Source organism: Protopterus annectens, chromosome 7.part0, assembly GCF_019279795.1.
Source record: "Protopterus annectens isolate FY-2018-M chromosome 7.part0, PAN1.0, whole genome shotgun sequence".
Taxonomy (NCBI): domain Eukaryota; kingdom Metazoa; phylum Chordata; order Ceratodontiformes; family Protopteridae; genus Protopterus; species Protopterus annectens.
Window position 1 is genome coordinate 410,225,158 of NC_056739.1, and position 25,727 is coordinate 410,250,884.

At 38.3% G+C, this 25,727-nt stretch overlaps 1 protein-coding gene across 1 annotated transcript in view; it reads left to right on the forward strand.

Moving 5' to 3' along the window:
* The window catches only part of LOC122806497 (probable G-protein coupled receptor 83), a 184,769-nt gene extending 159,472 nt beyond the window's left edge, over nucleotides 1-25,297 (forward strand). The window contains exon 4 of the mRNA XM_044076996.1: nucleotides 23,957-25,297. Coding sequence (XP_043932931.1) covers nucleotides 23,957-24,596 — 640 coding nt within the window. The 3' untranslated portion in view covers nucleotides 24,597-25,297. The remainder of the gene's footprint in view (nucleotides 1-23,956) is intronic.
* The last annotated feature ends 430 nt before the right edge of the window (nucleotides 25,298-25,727 follow it).

Consider the following 25,727-nt stretch of genomic DNA (forward strand, 5'->3'; position numbering starts at 1 on the left):
ATATCAAATAAATAAAATAAATTATGCCTGGCCTACACAGCAATCCAAGACCAAAACCTAATGAACTTGCTGCATATCAGTAAATCAAACAGGACTATGGCTACCCATTCCAGGGACCTAAATATGGCTTACAGCTTAAAGAGGACATGCTGGAGGGAGAGATTTATCTACCAGTAACTGCCACATCTTTGGAACAGGCTACCAGTTCATGTGAATCAAAGCACCTCTGTGACACTGTTCAAGAGGAACCTGGACGAGTGGATGTGGCACCATAAATTCTTACCAGGGATAGTGCCCACACCTCTCCTGGACATGCGTAGTCATCACTAAATGCAGTCTTGGGTATTGACTAGTATTTTTATGGTATTACATTGGGATGAAATGGCTAGGCTTACAATGACCTCCAGGTCAATAGCCTAGTAATGACCTATGATCCTATGATCCTGTGAAAACATGCAATATTTCAAGTCACTTAAGCCACTTCCAGGAAACAAAAAAGTTTTAACTTTCTAGTCACAAAGAATGAGCATGCAAAATGTAGTCAGGATAATCTTTGCTTTGTCATCTCTATTAATAATGTGAGCTAAAGAGGCACCCAGATTTAGTTAAGGAAATCATAAAATTGCTGGAGTCCCCCACCATTCAAGAAGGCTCCCTTACCAGAGCATGCTATCATGCCTTCATATCTTTACTAAAAGGTTATCAAAACTACAACAGCTGCCGTGGTTGGCTTATGTAATTGTGAGTTAATGCTAATAGGAGAAAGAACCCCAAGGACTAGCAGGACTTCTATTCCTTGGAAACTCAAAGGCACTGCTAGATGTGCTGAACAAAATCAGATCGTCAGTATAGAGGGCAACCTTATTTATGTGGATGACTCTCATGAAATGAGCTTTGTGATTTTATTGAATCTACTGTGACTCCCTGACTCTCTTAACCCAGATGACTCCCCCAACAAAACTTTTCCAGTGGGCATCCATTAAAACTGTTGTGCATACCCCGGTCTCTTTACTGTGAAGGGGGTGGTGGCCCTGTTTTATTTTGCATTTTTTATTTTATGTATTTATTTATTTATTTATTTATTTTTATTAACTCTGCATATATATATATATATTTTTTTTTTATTTTTTTTTATTAACTCTGCATAAAGACTGACAGCAATTCTTAGATGGGGTTCCATTTATTGTGACAATCTTGCTGGGATATTGTGATCTTGTTAATTCTTCCAAGGACTTCTAATTTATTATTTCCTGCTGGTAGTCCCTTGAACCAAATCTTATGAGATTGACTCTCTTATCCTGAAGTTGTCCCATGTTTCAGTTCATCCTATACAAACTGTCAAGCATAATTAATATGTTTCCTAGAATTTTCTGTTTTACTAATCCTGATGAAATGTGTTTAACCCTTTTAATCTAACTGGGTCTCTAGTTTTGCTAAAGTAGCCAATATCACTATGTCAGTCAAATATATGGGGAGCTAAATCTTCTTTTTCTACAGTGAGTATGAAAATTTCACTAAATATGCAGTGGTCATTATTTTTTATCAGTTTTGCTAGGTGCCTCATAAACTGTAAAGATGACCATGATGTTTAGCTTTGAATTTGAAGTTGTCACAGAAATCAGCAAGCATTATTTAGTCAGCTGATTTGATATAGCTAACGTATTAAGTGGTTTATTTCATCTCTGTTTATTAGTAAATGAATGGCCTTTGTTACATACTGGGTTATGTTGAAAGATTGGGTAGTTATGTAATGCTTTTTCATTGCTTTGGACTGCATTAAATTAGGGAGTTTTGTGTTCTCAGTATGCATGCTACAATATTAAATTATGATTTGGCTTCACTTGATGTTTAGGCAGTATGTTTGGTGGGTAAGAATGTACTGGGTGGTAGTTGATAATGTTTCTTCTCTATGTCATTAATATGTTATATTTTAATGTCCCATAACTGTAGTTTATGATTACCTTTAATACTGTGTTTAACCTACTTTATTTGCCTATACTCAGAACAAATATACATCCAGGAAAAAGAATCATGTGCAATAGCTTATTAAACGTTTGTTTTCAATGTGTGTGTCTGATAATGTACACTGTTGTTGGGTGTAATGGGATAACATGCATTGCTGTTGGTTGTAATGGACTGGTCATTCATAACTGAAGGATAAAGTGTGTATGAGGGACTTTTATGAGAATTGTTTTGAGAAGACCATGGGATTAATCAATTGGATCTTATCACCTGTTCTGAATGAAAAAGATGGTTGCACAAACTAACCTTTGTTGGACTGGCTACAGTGGTGTGGTACGAAAGTCTGCAGTAACACTATAAGGTGCATGTTAGTCAGTCTCTGAGTTTGCTGTTTAATAAATACACTTATTTAAGTTAAAGTCAACTAATATAGAAATGTACATACTGTGGAAGAGAGTCTCTGCAAGCCAGACAGAAAGAAAAAAATCTTGAGGGGAGAGAAATGGAAGAAGGTAGAGTTGGTTTAGACAGAGAACTGGGAGATCTCGATTGCAGGTATGGTGCCAGGGATGAGAACATTGTAGTATTGTGTTGACACAGAGCTATTTGGAGAGTTGCTATTCTGTAACAAGCTAAGGAACCCAGAATATTAACACCAAGCCCTACTCAAAATTAAGGTGAACCTACCAAATTTCATCAACAAAGCTAACAAGTTCTAATTATGAACTCTTTGGTATGACAACTAAACGTGCCATGTAGGAAGCTTAACACTTACAGAAGAAACTAGCTGGACAGCAATTCTAATACTTTGATAAGATGCCACGTGTTACATCTGTCAGACCCTAACATAACTAGAATGTGTCTGAATTCGAAGCTATAATGATGTTAACTGGAATACTGCTATATGTTAAGAAAAACGTAAATAAAAAACATATATTGAACGTAGAGAAACTCCTTTAACTCTGGCTGTGTGAAGCTGTTCAACACCATCTGCTTGGAGGTTTTCACACAACCTGTCAGACTACAGAAGCATCTGATAGAAATGGTCACCAGTGCAAAAACAAGCAATTAGATAACCTAAATACAATAAACTATATGGGAGCAGGAAAAGCAGATGCTAAATGGAAGGAGTAACACCTTAATGCAAAAAACAAGTAACAACTGCAATTCTAAACAGGCAGTGTGAAAATAGAAAACAACCTAAATGCAGAGTAATGACGTATGCTTTGCAAAAAGCTTAAAACATGAAATGTATCAGATATGTGATGCAATCATCATTGATATTCACCCTCTGTCTCACCTCACCCATGTTTGCCTCATACTAACCTGGCTCCTCTCCCCAGACTGATGCATTACCTTACCAAACATGCCTTTCCCTAAGAATATCTATTATCAAAACAGGCAAAGAAACAGAGACACAGCATATAAATACCACCACACACATACACCTTTTAAACTATCACCTAACTTAAATCTAACTCTAACCTTAAACCCCAGACACCTGCAAAAACACTACAAAACACAGATACACACAACCCACACACACACACACACACACACACACACACACACACACACACACACCTAAAGCTATCCCCTACCCTTAGCCTTTACTCTAACACTAAAATGAAAAATTTTGCTTACCTCCACACATGCATAACTTCAGGAACCACCACAGATGACAATATGACATTTGTCTCCTGACATCGACACTGTAAACAGTTGAATTAAAGAATATCCACTGCAGTTTGCCAAATGCTTACTTTGTTGACAATGTGTGTGCATCTATGTATGTATGTATATACATATATGATCACCTATTTGATTTCCAAATGTGATATACAGGTCTCTAGCAATCTAAACTCCTTATCAATTAACCTATCAATCTGACCAGTAGCAAAGCTCCAGGAATCCAAAGTAAACCTTGGGTCAGGTTTATAATGAACAATGGAACACCCTAAAGGCCTCCCTAAGTTTTTCATCAGATCTTAGTAGGTGGCCAGATGGGATCTTAACTATAGGTATGGCAGACCTGTTTATTTTCTGATTAAAAAAACATGTAACTCATTTTGGGTCCCTCTCTCTTTTAAGTCAACAAAATTGTCCTTTCCTTAATAGTTCTGTTTCTGCCTGTGAGGTCTTCATCAAATATTTCTTGGCCAAAGTACCCCATCAACATTCCTAAGAGGACTATCTGCCCCTTCTAAGGCTAATTTAGTCTGAGTGTCGTCTAGGTTTTTATACAAAGTTTCTAAAGCGTCTAGTCTCTTGCGTCCTCCTAAAGCATCTTGCCTCCACGTTGTCACCCTAAATAGCTGCTTTGCATCCATCAAACCAAGTAATTGAGCACATATCTTTTGAGGCCCAGGTTCATAGGTTCATAGGTTCATACTAGGCTATCTGCCCTAGGGCATTTATAAGCCTAGCCAGAATGTGTTTGGCTTTCGCCACCCATTTTAAATTTATTTTGCTATGCCATTTTTCGAGGTTAGTATACTGTGCCTCTGTCTAACAGTGACACAGAAGTGATACCCGGGGTAAACCTACAATCTCCCATCCACTCATCAAGATTCCTCTTGAAGAGAGTCAATGAGGGACTCTGCCTAACCTGGGCTGGGATTTTATTCCAGAGTGAAGGGAGCCTGTGGGTTATGAATCTGTCCCTCCAGCATGTCCTATTTATTTCAGTGCTGAGGTTCAAGTCTCTCGAGCGCGTAGCTCGATGGGATTTGGATTTTCTGAGGTGCAGCATGTCCATTAATTCCGGGTTGGACATGGCTTTATACGTCAGGCACAGATCGCCTCTGAACAGGCGGTATGCCACTGAGTAGAGCTGGAGTTTCTTTAACCGGGCAGCATATGGCATCTGTTTGAGCCCTTTGATCCTCTTGGTGAGGTACTTTTGGGGTCTTTCCAGTTGCTGCAGGTGTCTGGTAAGGTACATCCCAAAAGGGGCATTGTACTCGGTTTACCATCACAATGCCGACGTGCACTTGCATGGCTATGAAGTATTCGAACAACAGATGTTCGAATACTTCATATTTCGGCAGGTGATGTGAGCGAACGTTACCATTGCGAATGGACTGTGCATTCGCAATTCTAACGTTCGCTCATGTGAGGGGATCGCGGTACAGTGCGGTTTGGGAAATACATCCCTTTCCTCACTGTAGTGCGATCTCGGAGTTGGAATATTAAGGTAGGGGGGTGTGGGGGGCGCAGCCCCCCACAGGGGGGTGCAGGGGGGCTTGCCCCCCTGCATAACTGTGAGTTTAGGCTAGGTAGGTAGGTAGTTATGGGACGGGAGGGAGTGGTGTGTATTGCCGTAAATGTCGCGAGCGACATTTTCGACAATACACAGCTGTTTTCGACTTTAGGTTAATTCGGAAATGTTCATTTCCGATGTATAAATTCGAAAATGCAGACACAATTTTATCTGATTTTTGAATTTATGATAGTAAACCATTGTACTCAATTATGGGCCTGATGAGGGATGAGTAAAGAGGCACGATGACCTCCCCTGATCTGGATGTGAATCCCTTCATGATTAGGTGAGCTATATAAAATGTTTTTCTAACCACTTTGGCCACGTGGTTGTCAAATGAGAGATTGCTATCAACTTGGGTCCCCAGGTCCCTAATTACTTCTTCTGTACTTAATGGATTACCACCTATGTGGTAATTTGTGGGCACTTTGTTTTTGCCAAAGGGGATGACTATACACTTTTTGGCATTTAGCTTGAGGCCATGGCTCTGGCACCAGTTGTCTGTTTCTATGAGGCCCTTTTGGAGGATGCTTGTGTCGGCTGCAGAGTCGATTATGGCCCCAAGTTTGCAGTCATCTGCGAACTTGGTCAGCCACAGTCCTTCCGTGTTGGCCTGTACCTCCGAGAAATATATACCGAACAAGAGAGGTCCCAGGACTGAGCCTTGTGGGACACCACTTGTAACTGGTTTGAGTCTGACATGGCTCCAGCAATTCTAACCATGTGGGTTCTGTCCTTGAGCCAGTTTGAAATCCATCTAGTGACATAGGGGTTTATATTTAAGCTGGTGAGCTTATCTATAATGCCCAAGTGGGGTATTGTATCGAAGGCTTTTGCGAGGTCCAGGTAGGCTGTGTGGACCACCTTCCCCTCGTCAATGGCCTTGGTGACTGTTTCAAAGAAATCAACCACGTTTAAGAGGCAGGATCTGCCCTTAACAAAGCCGAACTGGGTAGGATCCAGTGTCTGTAGGTCCCCAATATCTTTATTTATGAGGTCCATGATGATCCTTTCCATAGCTTTGCAGACCAAGCTAGTCAGGCTTATGGGGCGATAGTTTCCAGGATCCGTTGAGGCACCACCTTTATGGAGAGGGACCACTGTTGCTGTACGCCACTCTTTGGGCACATATCCTGTAGTAAGGCTGAGATTGAACAGTAGTTTTATGTTTGGGTTTAGCTCTTCTTGGAGTTCATGTAGGACACAGCCCAGGACACCGTCTGGTCCCATTGATGCTGTGTTTTTTGCTTTGGAGAGGGCGGCTCTTACCTGAGCATCTGAGATGTCAGGGGGGCAGCACTCTGCTGAGATAGATATTTGCCCTTTTGGTGGGGGGGGGGAGAAGTTTGCACTCAACCTGTCAGCTAGGATGTTGGCAATGTCTGTGGGTTCAGTGTATTTTTGTCATTTTGGACTAATTCTGAGCATATCTGGAAATTACCACCCAGGTTCCTAACATAACTAAAGAAAGCCTTGTGATTATCCTTAGTGTCCTGTGCAATTTTTCTCTTGAAGCTGGCCTTAGACAATTTTATGAGTGCCCGTAGTTTTTTGCTAATACTGATCAGTAATGCCTTCCCTTTTTGGGATTTTGCTCTATCATTTAGTAGCTTCCTCCTTCTATTGTATAGTTTGTTTATGGCTGGGTCCACCAGACAGGACGTCTGCCTTTGGAGGATTGGGTCTTGGTTTTATTTGGGATCGCATGATCCATGCATTCCTGAAGGTGTTCATAGAATGCGTTTATAAAGGATTCTGCGGTCTGGGCCATATTTTCCACAGGCCCGGGGGCTTTGAAGGATTCCACCTCGGTTTTGAGGAGTGTGAAATTTGCTTTAGAGAAGTTTTTCACTTTGGTTTTCTGGGCAGGGGGTGGGGTCGGGATGTGAATATCCAGTGAGATTAGTTTATGGTCTGATCTTACCAGTGAGGGATACACTTCTGGTCTGGAGCATGGAGTCCCCATGTTGGTGATGATCAGGTCCAGTATATTTTCCCCTCTTGTGGGAGTGGTAACTAGTTGTTCCATAGCATTTGAGTTTATAAATTCTAGAAACCTTTGGGCTAGGGTGTTGGAGCTAGAGTAATGCTCCCAGTCTATGTTTGGGTAGTTGAAGTCACCCAATATAATGGTGTTTGGAGAGACCTTCATATTTTCCAGTGTTCTCAGAAAGGCCGAGTGGGGTTCCTGGGTTTGGGAGGGTGGTCTGTAGCAGGCTATAAACTGGAAGGCAGTTTTACCCACTGTTAGTTGCACATGGATAGTCTCTGATGCTTCGTGCTTTGCCACAAACCTGGAGGTGTGGGTATCTTTGATGAATATCGATACTCCCCCTCCTTTTGTGGTTCGGTCCAAGGTTTGGGGCTGAAAAGAATGGTATGAGGTATAACCTGGTAGTGCTGGGGTGCTCTCGGGAGCCCTGAACCAGGTTTCTGTTACTGCACAGATATCGATGTTCTCCATGCTAAGGAGAGTTTTGAGTGCGTGCATCTTGAGGTTTAGACTTCTGGCGTTGAGTAGCATTACTCTTAGTTTCTTATCCCTTGTAATACCTATGGAGGTGGGTTTGTCTTTTGAGCCTTGCCTAAAAAAGGCACTATGGGGGTAGCAAGAGCCTTTGCCAATATCCGAAAGCCCAGGGGTGACAGGTGCAAGCCATCCCTAGTGAAGCATCGAGGCTTGTCGAGCATATCATCCCAAGCTGACAGGCATTGGATCCCCTTTGAATGACACCAGTATTTAAGCCAATTGTTGAAATTGATCAGCTTGTCTTCATATTGTGGCATCATTCTTGGTGAGGGTAAGATGCTACTCAAGGTCAGGGTCATACCGGCCTGGGCTACATGCTCAGAGAGCTCCTTTATGTCTCTTTTCATGTAGTCCAGGGAGGTATGTCTCAGGTCATTCACACCAGCATGGACAATGACTGAGTCATATTTGTACTTGCCTTGGAGTGACCTGAGTGCTTGTGTTATGTGGCGGATCCTAGCGCCCGAGGTTTCATTGCATAATAGCCTGAATAATAATCTTTAACTTATCCCTGCCTCTAGCTGAACCCCACTGAAAGTGTGTTCACCTCCAGGATCAATAACATAGCTAGATCTGGATAAGAGGGGCAACTGTCCTAGGCACAATTGTACAAAGTGTTGGGGGGGTCGCAGTTGGGAGGCCATCCATCGTCATGGTCACTATTTAGTGCAATACCTGCTTTTAAAAGTTTAAAAGAACAAAGATTTTTTTTCAGCTAAAACCTGAGCATGGTAGCATTTTGTGTAGGCAGGGTATAAACTGTACCAACTGTTTGTGATATTTGTAGCAAGCAGTTTGCTACAGTTTAAAAGAAAGTTTTTTTTTGTTGTTATTGTTGTTGTTTTTTATTAAACTGTAAGGAAAGAGGGTCGGGGCCAGGGTACATAAATTGGACCCAAATGGCTGGGGCAAGAGGGTGGGGTGTCATACATCTGGCCACCTGGTTGGTGTGCCAGTATAAGGAACATATTTGTAGTTTTTTTTTTTTTTTTTTTTGCTTCTTGAAAATCTGAGCTAGCCAGGGGCGGGTGGATTGCTTCTATCCAAGTTGTAACCTTTTGTTCCTGAGAGACAGAGCTTTAATCTTGAGGGGAACCAGGACGTGATCAGCTATATTAATTTCTGCAATAAAGGAGAGTATATCCTCTCTTTATATTCTTGCAGAATTAACATAACATCTAGTCTGCTCCCCTACTGGGTCAAGTTCCAGAATTTCTTTTTTCCGTTTTTGTCAAATATCCACACAGCCTTGCTGAGACGTCTAGCAATTCAGGACTGACTGGCACTGCTTATGTTCTTCCTGTTTCCAAAATAGCCTAAGTTTCATCAAGGACCTAATTAAATCTCCCACCAAAACATTTAAAGGTGCTGGAGAATAGACACTATCTCAAGTGTTTAGAATAACTTCATAGAAAGATTTATCATCCTTGTTGCTACCATAAACATTCCCAATGATCCAATACATTGATGTTTAATCAAACCCATTCAAATTATCTACCTCCCTTGTAAAAGTCTTTAAAGTCTCCACTGTCAAAGAATAATGAAACATTATTAAGTAACCCCCCCCAGCATGGTTAGCAATGGCCACATCAGAAGATTTAACACAAAACGTGGGTGCCTCCCTTATTTTAAGTTTGATCTCTTGCAGATAAACAATCAAATCTATGTCATATGATCAGTGTTTTAAATAGTTGAATTTCATATGATCAAACTAATATGATTGATAATATGATATGACCGACTATTTAAAAAGTCAAACATATGTAGAAAATAGCATTTTTAGCAAGGGAGGAGGCAAGCCCTCTGGCACCCCCACATCCACTAATAATTATGTATATACAAGCTCCAAGATCGCACTATGGTGAGCAAAAGGGCATATTTCCTCATCCCCAGTGTACCACAATCTCAGACAATTTGCTGTTTAAATGAATAGGGATACATTTGACATTTTAAATAGTCGATCATATCAGTTCAATCATATGCAAGTCAACTATTTAAAAAGTGAGCCTTTTAACCTAGGCCCTAAATAATTTGCTCCCTTTCTTGCCTCAAACATTAAAGTATGCAAGCTCAATGGATAGGATGGGACTGAGCTATCACCCACATTCCATGAAAGCAATTTTATATCATAATCCATAAGAGTGTATAGTCCTTGCTGCAGAACATCTTTATTGTGATTATCAGGTATATCCCACCCAAGAACAAGAGTCTAAAGTCATCCCCTCATCTGGAGTTGAAAAGAAAAGTTCCTTGATATACAGAATACCTACACCTTGTGTGGAATTGTCTAGGTGGATATTTAAAGCAAGACAACCTGCAACTATTCCCAGTATTCTCCCACCCACCTCACGTAAATGACAAACCAGTATCCCCAAATAAAAAATAGCACAATGTAGTAAACTGACTGACATGAAACAATCTTGTTTCCCCCTCACGTGAAGAAAAGGAGAAAATCTGGAGACTACAGAACCAAACAAAGCCAGTAACAATAAGATATTTCTACAAATGTAACTTTGTTTACCTCTCCTGATGATCTCCAAGCTGTAGTGCATCAATCCACTGAAGGACTCTATAAATGAGAGATATATAGGTTCATAGGTTAGTACTAGGCTGACTGCTCTTGCGGGCCATTTTAAGCCTAGCCAATTATCCCTTGTGAGACTCAAACCCTGCACCTTGTGTTTGTAAGGCAAACACCTTAACCATTAGGCCACCCTCCCAACCATGTTCAACTGCCATATATGAGAGATAGAGGTAAGGTGGAATTGGATATAACTAAGGTATCAAGCAATTACAGTGAAAGACCCATCACCAATACGTAAACAGAGGCACATAAAATATAAATACCCATAGCTGGTCACATGTTCCTGAAAAAGCTGAAAAAGAAAATAGAAAGATTAAACAGAGTTTAGAAAATCCCCTAACATGCTCCCCAAATCTATAGGTGTCTGATACCAGAAATTACATCCATAATAATTGAACCAAACCACTTGGGTAACACTGGCCATTGAAATGTAAACTGCACTATGAAACATAAAACAGTAAACAAGTCACACATAGCATGAACTGTCCTGAAATAAAAATATGCAACATGAACACTGTAACACTTTTGTCTAATTTTCTAAGCCCTTGGCACTCCAGCAATGCTCATCAGCAGAATCCAAAGATCTCCAAAAAAAATTTCAAACTAAGTTCAACCACTGGACGAACTAGACTTCAGGCTCAGCAATGAAACATATCTTCATCCTCATTAGCTGCTTTAACCTTATGAGGAGCATTTCCTGAAGGAGATATTTGGTTGACAGACTTTTGGTTACCACCAGTGTTTACCTTGGTAACATCTGCTTGTCCTTTCTTTAGTTTGCTAGTTGCTGGAGATTTATCAGGACTAGATGGTCTCTGGCATTTTTTACTGGTCAGTTCCCATTCCATTTCCTTATCTACCCAGTGGCTATCATCAGCATCTGCATCCATTGAATTCATCTTGGTCTTAATGTCCATCACAAAGTCCCTGGCATCTTTAGGCATAAGGAAACTAACTTTCTTCCATCCATGTTCAACTGCCAGCAAGAAAGGGTGCCTGGGGGAAGTCTTGTAGCCCAAACTGAGGAGCTCAGATTTATCAGGAACCATAGCCTGGCATAGTTTGAAAAGACACTGAGAAAAGTCTGCATTAAAGTATAGTGCGTGTTTTACTCCAAGATACACCTTTGTTGGGACCACTGTACTGCTAGTCAGTCATGAACCATAGCTGAATGCATGGCCATTAAAACATGGCATCCTGATGCTCTAGGATTCCAAAGATGAATCCAGTCTATGAATTCTTTCAATGGCTCCATCAAGAAAAGAGATTACCTTATAAAGCAGGTGTTCCAGAAAAGATCTCAAATCATGATCAGCAAAGTCACTAGGGACCCCTGTAATTTGAACATTAACCCTCCTTGTTCAAGTTTCATTATCATCGAACTTAGCAGACTGAAAAGTGAGCTCCCTTCCCTCCTTTATGCTAGATAAGGAACATGAGGAGATTGTAGCATTGATAGATTTAATACTTAATTGAAGTGTCTCTACTTCATCCTCCAAATTCATTACTCTGATACAAAGCATGGCGTCTGTCTCTGAGCAGTAACAAGAGGTTGTCATCAGTAGAAGCTGCCTGTAAATGAGCAAGTAATTTTTTTGACTTGGCCATCAAGTTTATTAACAACACAGACCTTAATGTGCAATCAAGTTTATAAAACTAAAACAAATGAATGATTTTAATGATTTTTAACTTGCGGTGCATGGGAACTCTGTATAAGCAGCCATATTTCTAAGGCCAGCCATGACTCCTTGCAGATTTCTTTGATTTTTATGTCCACATTTTACTCAACAGAGGTAAAGGTAACCTGAACTGGATAGTAGCTTACTGACCCGTGATTGCTGAGTTTTGTTTATGGTGGACAAATACTGGCCAACTAGAGTACATAGACCCCCTCCTGCTATTAGCTGTGTCCTGAGTATAGGTCAGAGTAGGCCAGGTCCTTCTCTCACTTATCACTGGTAAATACCCATGCACATTTGTGATGACATTACTCAACTTGTAATAAGAATTTTGAAGAGATTTTTTTTCAGTCTAGTTACAACATAGTAATATCTAGGAATATGAAAGCAATATGCAGATAGATATGGGTTTTCACAAAAGTGTGTCTATAAAAGAATGAAGCGTGTTATATAATGAAGAAGAGAATTGAAGAACGATTAATACTTCTCAATCTCTTAGCACAACAATCGGTAGACAAAGCCAAAGACTAATGAGGGACAAATGTCCAAAATCAAGGACAAACTTTAAATATTGCTCTTATACACTTAGCTGCAATTATACCAGTTTTTGAACTGACATTTTTTTTTTTCTGATGGATGTGCAGTCTGAAAAGTCAAGCCATAAGTTGTTGTTCTGCTCTCTGGGCCCAGGATACATGGCTTGATTCCTTACACCTTATTTTGCTTAATTCTGAGCAAGGGGATTAACCTGACAGTGCTCTCAGGTCACACGTGAAAATGGACAATTTGTCTAGTGGGGGTTACCAGTCAAGAAACTTGTGAAACAAAAAGAAAATCATTTATTGACTGCAGTCCTCAATAATTTACCAAAAAACTACAAATGTTATATGATACAGACCAAAGCTATTAGGCAGACAGGAACATTCTTTGAAATCTGGAATGCTTTTAACTTAGTTTTACACAAACAGTCATCAGGGAATAAATATATCTGATGTATTTCATACAAATGCACAACAGTTTGATTAAGCCAGGCTTTAAAATGAGCAAACATCAATATGGTAAATTGCTTTCAACCACAGTCAGCAGCTGACTTCTTTATTCAGCGATTGAAGTCCTCAATGATTTGCCAGAAGCCATAATTTTTTTTGATTCACAAACCAAAAACGTGAGGCAAAATCAGGGACAGTTTCAACATTGTTTCCCACATAAACAGCAGTCAGACTTTAAATGGTCTGACCTATATTTATACTAAAGCAGTTGAACTTTTAACCATACCTCTCAATGACTGCTCAAGAATTCTGGACAAAGCCAAAAATAACAGGACGACAAAGGCCCAAAATCAGGGACAATTTTAAAATATATTAATACATGTATAGAGCAGGGTTTTCATTAACATACATTTTCTGTATAATCTGTATAAAACTCTAATTTCTGACATTACTAACTGACTGAAAATTGCAATGATTTACTGAAATATTAAAATATTTTATGAGGAACGGAACAAAAATAAGAGCCACAATTAGGAATGTTCTGCAAAATTAGGAACATTTGAGATGTATGCCAAGGATATTTTAAAATATAACTCTAATTCACTTAAAATGATATAATAAAAAATAGGTTTTGCATCAATGTTCATTTTCTAAACAATAAGAAGTAACTCTAATGTCTAGCGTTATTGATTGGTTAGAATCCTCACTGATTTACCAGAAAATCAAATGGTTTATGAGGGATGTAGCAAAATATGAATTGAAATCAAGAAAGTTCAGATATATTCTTTAAACTTAAGCAAATGACAGTTTGCTTTTGCTTTAATCCACAAATGCAAACACTTGGCTTATATATGGTGATAAAATGTATGCTAGAGAATGAAAACAATGCAAATTCTGCAGAATAAAAACAATCATCCTCTCCCTTTAAAAACATATCTTTAATGAAAAGCCAAATAGGTTAAACTGACTCTTTAATGGTATTAAAACATAATACCACAGCAAAAGATCTAATCACACGTATGTCAGAACTTGCTCCCTCCCCATTAGGGACAGCAATTGTCAATGTTTGCCTGCAGGATAAAAAAAAACTCACATTATCATGACCCTCTACAACTACCTGCTACTCTCTCTTCACTATACTATTTAAAAATTGCAGGGTTTTTTTTGCTTGTTTACTTCCTTATGAATCATGAGGATGTCAACAAACAAAGCTGTGGTAGTACAGGATCATAGAATCATAGGAGTTTACTAGGCTAATGGCCCTGGAGCCCTTACAAGCCTAGCCAAGTGTTTGCCCTCTAATAACCCCAATCAGCACAGTCCATGAGGGACACAGATGGAACCCCTGGAACGAATTTGCAGTTACCCATCCACTCATCAAGGTTACACTTGAAGAGGGTCAGCGAGGTAGTCTGTTTGACATGTATGGGGAGTCTATTCCAGAGAAAGGGCAGCCTCTGGGAGACAAACCTGTTTCTCCAGCAGGTTCTGTTGATATCATATATTAGGTTTTGGTTTTTGAGTGAGTAACACGTGAGGAGTTAGACTTCTGGATATGAAGCATATCCATTAGGAGAGGGTCTGAGATGGCCTTGTATGCGAGGCATAGGTCACCTTTGAGCAAACTGTATGACACAGAATAGAGTGACAGGGGTTTGAGCCTGTCTACATAGGGCAGGTGTTTGAGGTCATGGATTCTCCTAGTAAGGTATTTCTGTGGCCTTTCAAATTGATGCAGGAGTTTGGAGAGATACATACCAAACGGGGCATTATACTCGATTATTAGCCTAATGAGGGAGGAGTACAGTGAGGTAGTAACCAACTTTTTCCTGGATGCAATCCCTTTACTTATGCAATGAGCCATGTAAAAGGCTTTTCTGACCACTGTCGTTACATGATGGTCAGTGTGAGATTGCACTCAACCTGCACACCCAGGTCTCTCACCTTGGGTTCCATTCTTAGGGTGACTGGTGACTGTTTGTTTATTTATCTTTAAATAAAGAAATGTTTATTTACTTAGAAATAAAGTGCCCACAGTGAATAGCAGACTTCACCCACTACAGCAATGAGCAGCAAAAAGCAGCATAATAAAAACAAATTAAAGTAGAAATACAACAAGAATTTTAATAGCAAAAAGGTAAATGTTTTCGCAGAATATTGCTTCCTCAGACCTTAAGGTCTTGCTGTGGTGGTTGAAGTCTTCTTTTTGGATTATAATTTGCCATAGACTTGTTTGTCTTTTGCCTGCAGGTGTTCCTATTTCCTTTTTGGTGAATAGCAGACCTATGCTGCATACATGCAATTGTTAAGCTCTGCAAGTATATAGAGGAAATAGTACAAGCATCTCTCATTTAACATTTTTTGGTTAACAATCCTTCCCTAGCATTTCAAACAGGCTGTCTTCCTGATAGCCTAAGTGACCATCACCCAACCTTTCTTCTTCAATCCCGTGCTCCCCAATCCATCCAGACCACCTACTGCCTAATCAGAGACAAAAAAAAAACTACAACCCAAACAGTTTCATTTCTGCACTAAATAGTTGCAACTGGGATTCACTAAAACAGCTACCACTAGAAGATGCGGTAAGCACCTTCAACACTACCTTCCTAACTATACTAAACCACTACACACCACCCAGAACTATCAGAATTAAACTCAGTTATACACCCTGGCTAACTAAAGAATGTAGATCACTACTAAAGGCATGGGAACAACTTCACAAAAATAAAACCCAACTAGTAGGCAAAATTACCTTGAGTTACGTAACAAAACAATTAGTGAAACCAGATAAAATCAACTACTACCACAACATTCAGAATATACATTCAAAACAGCCTCAAAAGTTTTGGACAGCTATTAATAACATATTACATCCAGGTAAATCAACTACCCCTGACCCAACAACAATTAACAATTCCGACAATATAGCAACCTAATTCAGTAAATACTTTACAGAAACTGTTCAAGCCCCGGCAAACTCTTAGGATAATATCAACAACCCCACATCTCTCCTTCCTCAAGTAAGTACCTCCCCCATAATAATATCCCACTCTTTAGCTTACAGCCAGTATCTGTTAAATACATAAGAAAACTACTTCAAAAACTGAAACCAGCCCCACTAGCTGCAGATAATCTCCCTGATGACTTTCTAAAAATTGCCACTGGTGCTATATCCTACTCAACAGCCATTCTCATAAACAGATGTATATCTGAGAATCTTGTATTCAGTATTTGGAAAACTTCCCACATACTACCATTATACAAAGGAGGTGAGTCCACAGAATTCACAAACTACCACCCTATTGCCATCCTATCACCCTTGTCCAAAATACTAAAAAGAGTTGTGCATGCCCAACTAATGAACCACCTTCTCACCCACAAACTATTATAGCAATAACCCATGCCTGGGTGTGGGTAATGCTAAATTTACCCACGGTTGGCGTGGTTTGGTCCTGAGGGCGAATGCCAACCGTGGGTAAATTTAGCATTACCCACACCCAGAAGTGGGTTATTGCTATTATACCATGACATTATTTAAGAAAAGAAACTATTACTTTTCTTAAATAATGTCATAGTATAATGCCTGTTTACTGCCCTTCCGCAGATGTCTGGCATCCGCGGCAGTTCTGATGTACCGCGCCGCGCAGTACATCAGAGTTGTGGGTAGCAACGGAGAAAGCAAGATCTCCATTGCTTTTTTAGTTTCGCTATGTAAAATGAGTTTAACATAGCGAGACAGTTTTAAAATAAGCAACGGACATGTCCGTTGCTTATTTTAAAACTGTCTCGCTATGTTAAACTCATTTAACATTATGAGACACTAAAAAAAAGCAACGGAGATCTTGCTTTCTCCGTTTTTAAATTAACGCTATGTTAAATGGGTTTAACCTAGCGAGACAGCTTTAAAATAAGCAACGGAGATCTCCATTGCTTATTTTAAAGCTGTCTCGCTATGTTAAACCCATTTAACATAGCGAGACAGTGTTTTATAAAACCGAGTTATACTAATGGAAAAAAAGTCCGGGCGACCGGACCTTTTTCCATTAGTATAACTCGATTTACAACGGGCACGCTGGCCAATCAGCGTGCACGTTTTGGGGGGATCATGGTATAATATCATACACCCAACATGGCTTTCAACCATATTAGGGAACCACTACCACACTAATGTCCTTTACTAATATTGTTAACCAACATAGAAACAATGGACAATGTGTATCTTCCATATTCTTAGACCTGTCCAAAGCCTTTGATACAGTAGATCACAATAAACTTATTAACATTCTCTCCACATTAGTAATGCTAGTATTACATGGTTCCAAAACTACCTAAAATAACAAGATTTGCAACAGGCGCCTCCTATAGGCCATATCACTGTACATCTTTTAAACAACTAAATTGGCTTGAACTTCTTCAGCTTCTATGCTTTAACCAACTTACCCTTGCACACACAGTTCTTCACCAACCTGATAAAACTCCTGCTCTCTAAAATATTATACACCCATACAAAATTCTTTGTTGTCTCTGCTCTAGTAACCTACACCTTTTAGACACTAATAACATCAACAACCACATAGGGAATTCTCTGTTCTCTGACTACATTCCCAAAATTTGGAATAAACTTCCAACCCCTGTAACCACAAATAGCTCTATTTCATGATTTAAAAGGCTCCTTAAATCATACTTCAAGGACACTTGGCTATGTCCTTGTAATACTCCTGGACAGGCCCACTTTACTCTCTCTACTAGCTTAATCTCCCTTGTAATGATGTAAAACAAAACTCTCATTGAAGCAAACAACAACACATATAAGTAAACTGCCTTTTTGTATCTCTAAACTATATTTTTCACTATGGTTGATGATTGCTCATGTGAATGCTTCTAAGTATAGAGCTTATTCTTTTTATATCTCAGTTTTACTAGCAAGATAATCCATGTAACAGACTTTTGGGAATCTCTGCATAAATCTCTAACTTTATTCATTGTTTCTCCCATATATGTTGATGAAAATGTATTGCTTTTTACTGCTTCTTTCTTACTTGTTTATGTATTTCTATTCCTTGTACATGTATTTTTATTTTCATAATTGTAAATTTTTATTACTGGAGCTTTTTCCCCTGGACCTCTGTTGAAAAAGGACCTGTGTCCAGTCGGACTTTCCTGGTAAACAAATGTAAAACAAAATAAAATAAAAAAAAAAATAATAAAATTGGTTTCATTACCTATTGTTATGTTTAGCACATAAGCTAGGTTGAATGAATTAGTAGTGCTAAGTGTAATTAAAACTTTTTAAGATTAAATTAATTTGTTGGCTAGCCTTGAGCAACTCAGAAAATGTGAACCCTGGGTGACCACCTGAATTGTTCTTATTATAATCCACCACTATAACAATGTAATTATGTGCATTATTTTTGAGGTCAAGCATGTGAATGGTATACTGAATAGGCATGCAGAATATTTCATGATTTAAACAATTTACTTCTTATAGAAATCATTCTAGTCAGACTACTTACTAAAGGTAGAAATATGGAGGAAATGCTAGAGCTGAAAGAATACCAATAGCAGGGCAACTCAGATGTATGTTACCTATCACATACTGATGATGATATAAAGAGTAGGGTGTTTTAGTGAGTAAGAAATTTAAACTCATTTGGTTTGTGTAAATCATATTTTTACAAATTTATTGTGTAAATATGTCCTTTTTTAACTTAAATATACCAACAAAAATTACTAAACAACTGGAAAACTTAAAAAAGGCGAAACCATGGCTGAAAATGAACCTGCACAGACTTTTTCTTAGCACTTTTGTTCTCTTTTAATGTTTCAACAAGAACTTCATCAGAAAAGTTTATAAAACACACACATACCCCTTAAAAAGACATTCAAATAATCATGTGATAAAGACAACAACGAAAACAATCTAAAAATGGACTTTGCCCCAAAATCATAATACTGTTGGTTATTATTCTTTCGTGCTCTAAAGTGCATGCAGTTAAGTTTGGTTAAGCAGTATTACTTGTTAGCAACTGATTTGTGACTAAAATGCCATAAAAAATCTCATCTTCAAATTCTTTGTCTTAGTAAAAAACACTTGATATTAATTGCTTCATTTAAACCAGGCAGTTTATCTGCATTTAGTCTAATCTCCCAGAGTGTCTCTTTATATTCTAGTAGAGTCTTGATGTCACCATTGAAACCCTCGATAGAAACAAATTCTGATACAAAAAAAGAAAATTTCTTGAAATCTTTACATGTAAAAGTGTGCTTAGCCAAAGCATTGCAAAAATCGTTCTTGATGGCTAACAAGTGTTCATAGATTCTTCTTTTTAAATGCCTAATAGTTTTGCTTATGTAAAAACAACATGATTCACAAATAGTTGCATATACCACATGGTTGGATACACAGTCATATCTCTCTCTCCAACCATGTGGTAGCATTTAGTGAATCACCCTAAAGCATGTAAGATTTATGCTTATTACCATTATATAGATGATTTGTTTTTTGTGGACAGGAAATTATGAAGAATTTACTTCCGTGGTCAATAATTTAAACAAGACCACTAATTTCCTTAAGTTAAGGTCAGTGGATTTGGTGATAGCCTTAATTTTTTAGATATACATGTGTCTTTTGACAAAGAGAGAAGTACCTTTTACAGCAGTATTTATAGAAAATCTACTTTTGTTAATATTTACATAGGGACAGTGTACACCCAACCCACATGAAAAAGGTATCATTAAAGGACAACTCATTCGGTTGAGTTGTTTGACCACAGATAATGATGTGTTTCTCCAAGAAATGGTCAGGCTTAGAAGTTTTTTGAATGTAGAGGTTATGATACAATGTGGCTTTCAGGTATAGAGCATTAAGTTATTAGATTACGTAACAATGTGCCTGTGCCAGTTTTGAGGACTGAAGGTAACTTGGTGACTGTCTGTTCTAAGTATCATGACAACCAGACAGTAATTTTTACTTTAGCCTTTCCTATACACATTGTCAATGAAATGCAGGTAATTAAAGACATTACTGTAAACAATTGGAAAATCTTATTGGATAACCAGGATCTTATTAGCATCATAGGGGCCAAACAGAGGTTTACTTATAAGAAATTATCCAACATTAAGTCCATGTTAGAACACACACCTGTGGTTAGACTTGAAAATGTATTACACTTTTGGCACATTCCCTTGTGGGAGATGTAAATGATGTAGATATATTTCTAACACCTCCTTGGTGGTATTTAAACATTGTAACAGAACAGTTTGGGCTAAAGATAGATATTTTTGCAAAAGTAAGAACATTGTTTATGTTGCATTTTGTAATTCTTGTCCCAATTTTTATATTGGGAAGACCATTAGATGTCTTAAAAGGAGGATATATGAACACTGTTTGGCAGTTAAAAAGAAAGATTTGTCTAATGCTTTAACCAAGTTATGTGTTGATTTTAAAAAGTTTCATTCTTTGTTCTAGACAAGGTGGCTAATGATGATTTTGTAGGAAATTATAAAACCATGTTGGAATGTAAAGAATCTTACTGGCAGATAGACCTGGTTGCCGACCCAACACCAGGTCTAAATGAAAGTATTGACATCAAATGTTTTCTACAAATGCAATAATTTATAATATAAAATAATAGTTGCTTTTTGTTATTGGAATTATTTAGTAATGCACTGATGTTTTGTATGGTATTTTGAGTTAATTAATTAACTTTTTTAGATGTATATATTTTGTTAACTATCATTTGGATTTTCATTGGTTGGACTTTTCATGTGATTTTTTTTTTTTTTTGGCATGTCTTTTAAACAAAAGGAGTTGGGTTTTTGTAAATATTTTCTGAAGAAGTTCTACTTAATAAATAGAATGAAAGTGCTAGAAAGACATTGGTGTCCTTGCCTGCTGTGCGTTCTTCTTAGCAGTTACAGAGTTTTCTACCTTCTGGTTCATTACTTTGTTTTGGTTTGTTCGTATTTTTACAACTTTCTTACTAGGCAACTGTGACAGAGTTCTTTTTGTGCTGTCTCAGAGCTCATTACCATTCCAGACAGCTAAACTAGTTAAACTCAAAAAGCATTTACATGTGGTTCTTAAAATCTCACCAAACCTCTCAACACAAGAATCCTAGACAAAGCCAAAAATAATGGGGAAACAAAGGTTAAAAAATAGGAACTATTTTTAAATATTGCTCCTATAAGCTTATAAATTTGTTAGGATAACAGCTTTTATATTAATGTGTGCTTTCTAAAGGATGTGAAGTCTGAAACCCAAATGTTTGTCATTATTTAGTGACTTCAATCTTCAATGATTTGCCAGAAAACCACATATTTTATGAGGAACAGACCAAAAATATGAGGCAAAAATCTGGACAGTTAAGAAGTATGCTTTTCACACCTACTTATGTATACTAACTGCAGGGCCATATAACTTTGGACAAGTAAACTCTATAAACAGCTGTATCCAACAAAGCAGGAATTAAGAGTAAGCTCAGCTCAGCTAAAGAACATCCTAACAGAATGTACAACTTAGAAATCATTTGACAAAGTGGATGTCTCCGTCCTCATCCAAGCCAAACAGTGAGTATATTAATAGTCTCTTGAGAAAGACTTAGGATTGAGAAGTTTTGTTTCTGGGGATTTAGTCTCAAGATTGTCTGAGAATTGTTCTTTGTCTTATACAATTATCTCTACTTGTGATTTGTTTATAAGGAGACCTATTAGTTAACCACTATGTAGAATCGTACAACCTAACTACATGCCAGTTTAGAACAGAAGATTGGTCTGGCAGCTTAGTGGAAAAGATTAGGGCTGTGAGCTGCTAACAAGCATAATCATGTACATTTAGTTTGATTCCCCCGTACTCCATTTTTTTTGTATAACTTTAAGCAGGTATTTTAAAAGGACAGTGCTTACTAATCCCCTCATAAATCAACTGGTTTACTTTATCTTGAAGTTCAGTTACAGTGATGCATCACTCAACAGACATACTGCAACTTAAAAAGTGAACCTCAGTAATTACTAAAATTATTCAAATATACAAGGTAAGTGTAGGGAGGAGGTAAAATCAATGGGCTATTTTCTTCTGTGGTATCTAAGTCCTGGTTTTCTTTTACCAGAAATGCAGAAGTGCCCTGAGATTCTAAAAATTTTAGCACAATGCAGAAGTCTAGCTCAGAAAGATTTCTGCATTGTGCAAGCCTTTCCAATTCATGGACTACTCTATAGCTGGCGTTTTTTCCTCAGGTTAGCCTCAGTGCAGAGAGTAGTCTTGCTGACAAAATCAAATTGCACTGGGCTGATTTGCTTGGCAAAGCAGTTCACAGAGTCACTCAGTCAAGTAAAATTTTCCTCTGAGTGGAAAAAGGCAATGCTGTCAAACCTGGGGAGATCACTTGTTCACTGCTATCTAACTACTTAGTGTGCAGGGAAATCCTTCAAAGCAAGGAGTGAAGTCTATGTCATTGTACTTATATATGTGGACATGTAATAATGTGTGTCTGTTGGGACATGAATGAAGCAACTGGAATGTGTGTGTGTGTGTGTGTGTGTGTGTGTGTGTGTGTGTGTGTGTGTGTGTGTGTGTGTATATATATATATATATATATATATATATATATATATATATATACATAGTGTGTGTGTGTGTGTGTGTGTGCGTGTGTGTGTACGCATGCACTCATTTCATTGGTGCAACTAAATATTGTGACAACCAGCCATCTGCAGTCAGGTGCATCCCACAACTCTTGCTACAAGCATCTGATAAAGCTTATGCCACACAGGGTGGCTAATGTAATGCAATACCGGCTTTCATTTCTGAAAGCCAGTAATGCACTTAAAACTAATTGAGCCACCTAACACTTTGTACCTGGGATAGCTGACCTCTTTGTCCCACACAAGTTAAGCTTCTAGAATGTGCTGTCTGTCTGTCGGGTGGTTTTTCAAGGGGAGTAGGTAGTGAGGGAATCACAAAGCTGGATGTTTGTGTGTCTGCCTCAGTATTCACAGTTTGGTAGTTAATAGGCGGGGTCAAGACTGTGTGTGTGTGTGTGTGTGTGTGTGTGTGTGTGTGTGTGTGTGTGTGTGTGTGTGTGTGTGTGTGTGTGTGTGTGTGTGTGTGTGTGTGTGAGATCACAGTGCTAGATATGAGATTGCAAGTCTGGATATGCATATGGGTGAGTGTTTCCATGAGTTAGAGTAGACAGACTTGTTTGTGGATGAGTGAGTGTAGGTGTGGTGGGGTTGATGGGTGTGTGGGTGGGGGTGTGTGGGAGGTGTGCATGTGCCTGTTAGCATCTGTGAGCATGCATGCATGTGGAGAGCACCTTTAGTAATGTGATGTATGGGCTGCATGGGAGAGGAGAAGAGTGGTCAGATCTCACAGTGCAGTCTTCAATTCAGAGACAAGGTGTCAAGCCACTAATGAGGTCTTTCTCATTGTGGATATACCATATCTCTCAATCTGAATTTATCTTTATTGCACTGTTTGACCAACCCATGTTGGGCAATTAACATAAAGTGAAGAGAAATTCTCTGAATCCCAGGGATGGTTTCAAATCTGAAAGTTTTAACTGAAAATTAAAAAAAAGTCTCCCAATTCAATAAGAGCCTGTGATAAGATATAATATTAGTCTGATTAATTTTCTTTTTTAGTGGATAAGTTTCTTCAAATTATAGCTTTACTGTATTATTTGAAACTCAAACATAACAGTTATCTACTGTTTATGTTAAAGAATCTAGAACTTTCTGCATAGCTCAGTTGATTATTGACTCCTCAAAGTTCAGCAGACTAGGTTGAAATTCTGAATTTTATTTGCACCTAGAGTTAAATGCCTCATACAGCACTAGTTAAAATGCAGTCATTTGAAAATACCCAACAGGGGCCTAGTCTGACACTGGCTTTTTTCATCATGATGCTGATAACAAAATGGTAATATCTGTCTTATTTCTGGTGTTTTACAGGAAGATGAAAACCCAACGGCTTTGCATGCCTTCTTTTCCAGCCCCTTCTGACACATTCTGCAAATATCTTGACCTGGCAACATTTATAATGCTGTACCTGCTACCCCTGCTTATAATTACTGTTGTTTATGCAACTGTTGCCAAGAAACTTTGGTTCCGCAATGCTATTGGTGACATCACCACTGAACAGTATGTAGCACAACGCAGGAAGAAGAAGAAGACAATGAAGATGCTCATAGTAGTAGTGGTCGTATTTTCTGTCTGCTGGTTCCCCCTGAACTGCTACGTAGTTCTGACATCAAGTCAGGTTATCCAAACAAGTAATGGTCTTTTCTTTGCTTTTCACTGGTTTGCTATGAGCAGCACCTGTTACAATCCCTTTATATACTGCTGGTTGAATGAACAGTTTCGCTCAGAACTGAAGACATTAATCCAGTTTTGCAGGAGAACTAGGGATATAGTGAGGAATGATATACCTACAGTCTCTGTGGCCCCAAATCGTCATGCTTGGTCAAATGTCTCAAGACATAAATCCAGAAATATTTTATTAACCAATCATTCACCAAATATGGAAAGACAGTGTGAGCTGTCCTTCCTTAGAGCGCCCAATGATGTGAGTGTCTCACATGCATCTGATTAACACTGAAGGACTGCAGACATTTTGATGCATTTTCCCATTTCAGCTTGCTGCAATATGAAACAAAGTCTAGCATACTTGTCAAACATCTGACATGAAGCTTGAAAACTTTGCTAAATTTAACAAGCAAATTCTGCAAAATTATCTTACACAAATGTGTGATACAAGGATGTAGTTAATTATCTGTGAGCAAACCTTGTCTTTAGTTGTAGAATCTGGTCGCCTGATATGGCCTCTCCCAGTTAAGGCTTTCGCTTTTGTTATTCAGGGGTCTCTGATCCATGCAGGCTCACATAAGCAGAACTACTTTTTAGTGGCTAATGAGTTGAAATGATGCTTTAAAGGGTATTCACTGTTTAAATACAATGACGGTATAGTTTTGTCTAAACAGAGGCTATGGTGCTCTTCTGCTGAGACTGAGCAGGGAATAAATAAAGGTTAACATTTTGAAGAAATTAACTGTTACATTTTGAATTTGTCATAATGATTCCTCTCTTTATAACTGAAACATTGTAATACACAATGCTATTTTATGTATGATGTATTAACTAAATAATATTCTCTGGTTGATATATTCAGTAAGTGATACCTTGCTATACTCTAGCACTGTTTACACTGTGAAAAATTACCTTATGTCATACCTCTCAACCTCTTAGCTTGAGAAATATGGACAAAGCCTGACATAATGGGGGGCAAAAGACCAAAAATACGGACACATTTTAAATATTGCTCTTATAAAGTTGCTAGAATAATATGATTTGTGTTAGCATGCATTTTTCTGAAGGATATGAAGTCTGAAACTCAAACGCATGGCATTACTTAGTGACCTTAATCATTAGATCATCCCAGCAATTCATCAAAAAAACACAATTTTTATGAGGAACAGACCAAAAATATGAGGTAAAAAATGGACATTCTGTGAAAATCTGTACAGTTGAGAGGTATGCCGGTTATGCTTGAACATGTGGCAGCAAGAATAAAAAAAAATGTTCATAAGAGTCAGAAAATATACTTATCGAAGAACAAAAGAAAGTGGTTTGAGAAATAAAACTTTAACAATCGGCTTGTTTAAAACCTCATTTTCTGTTCACTTTTTTATTTCGGGTGTTGATATTTTTAAATGCTATATCCATT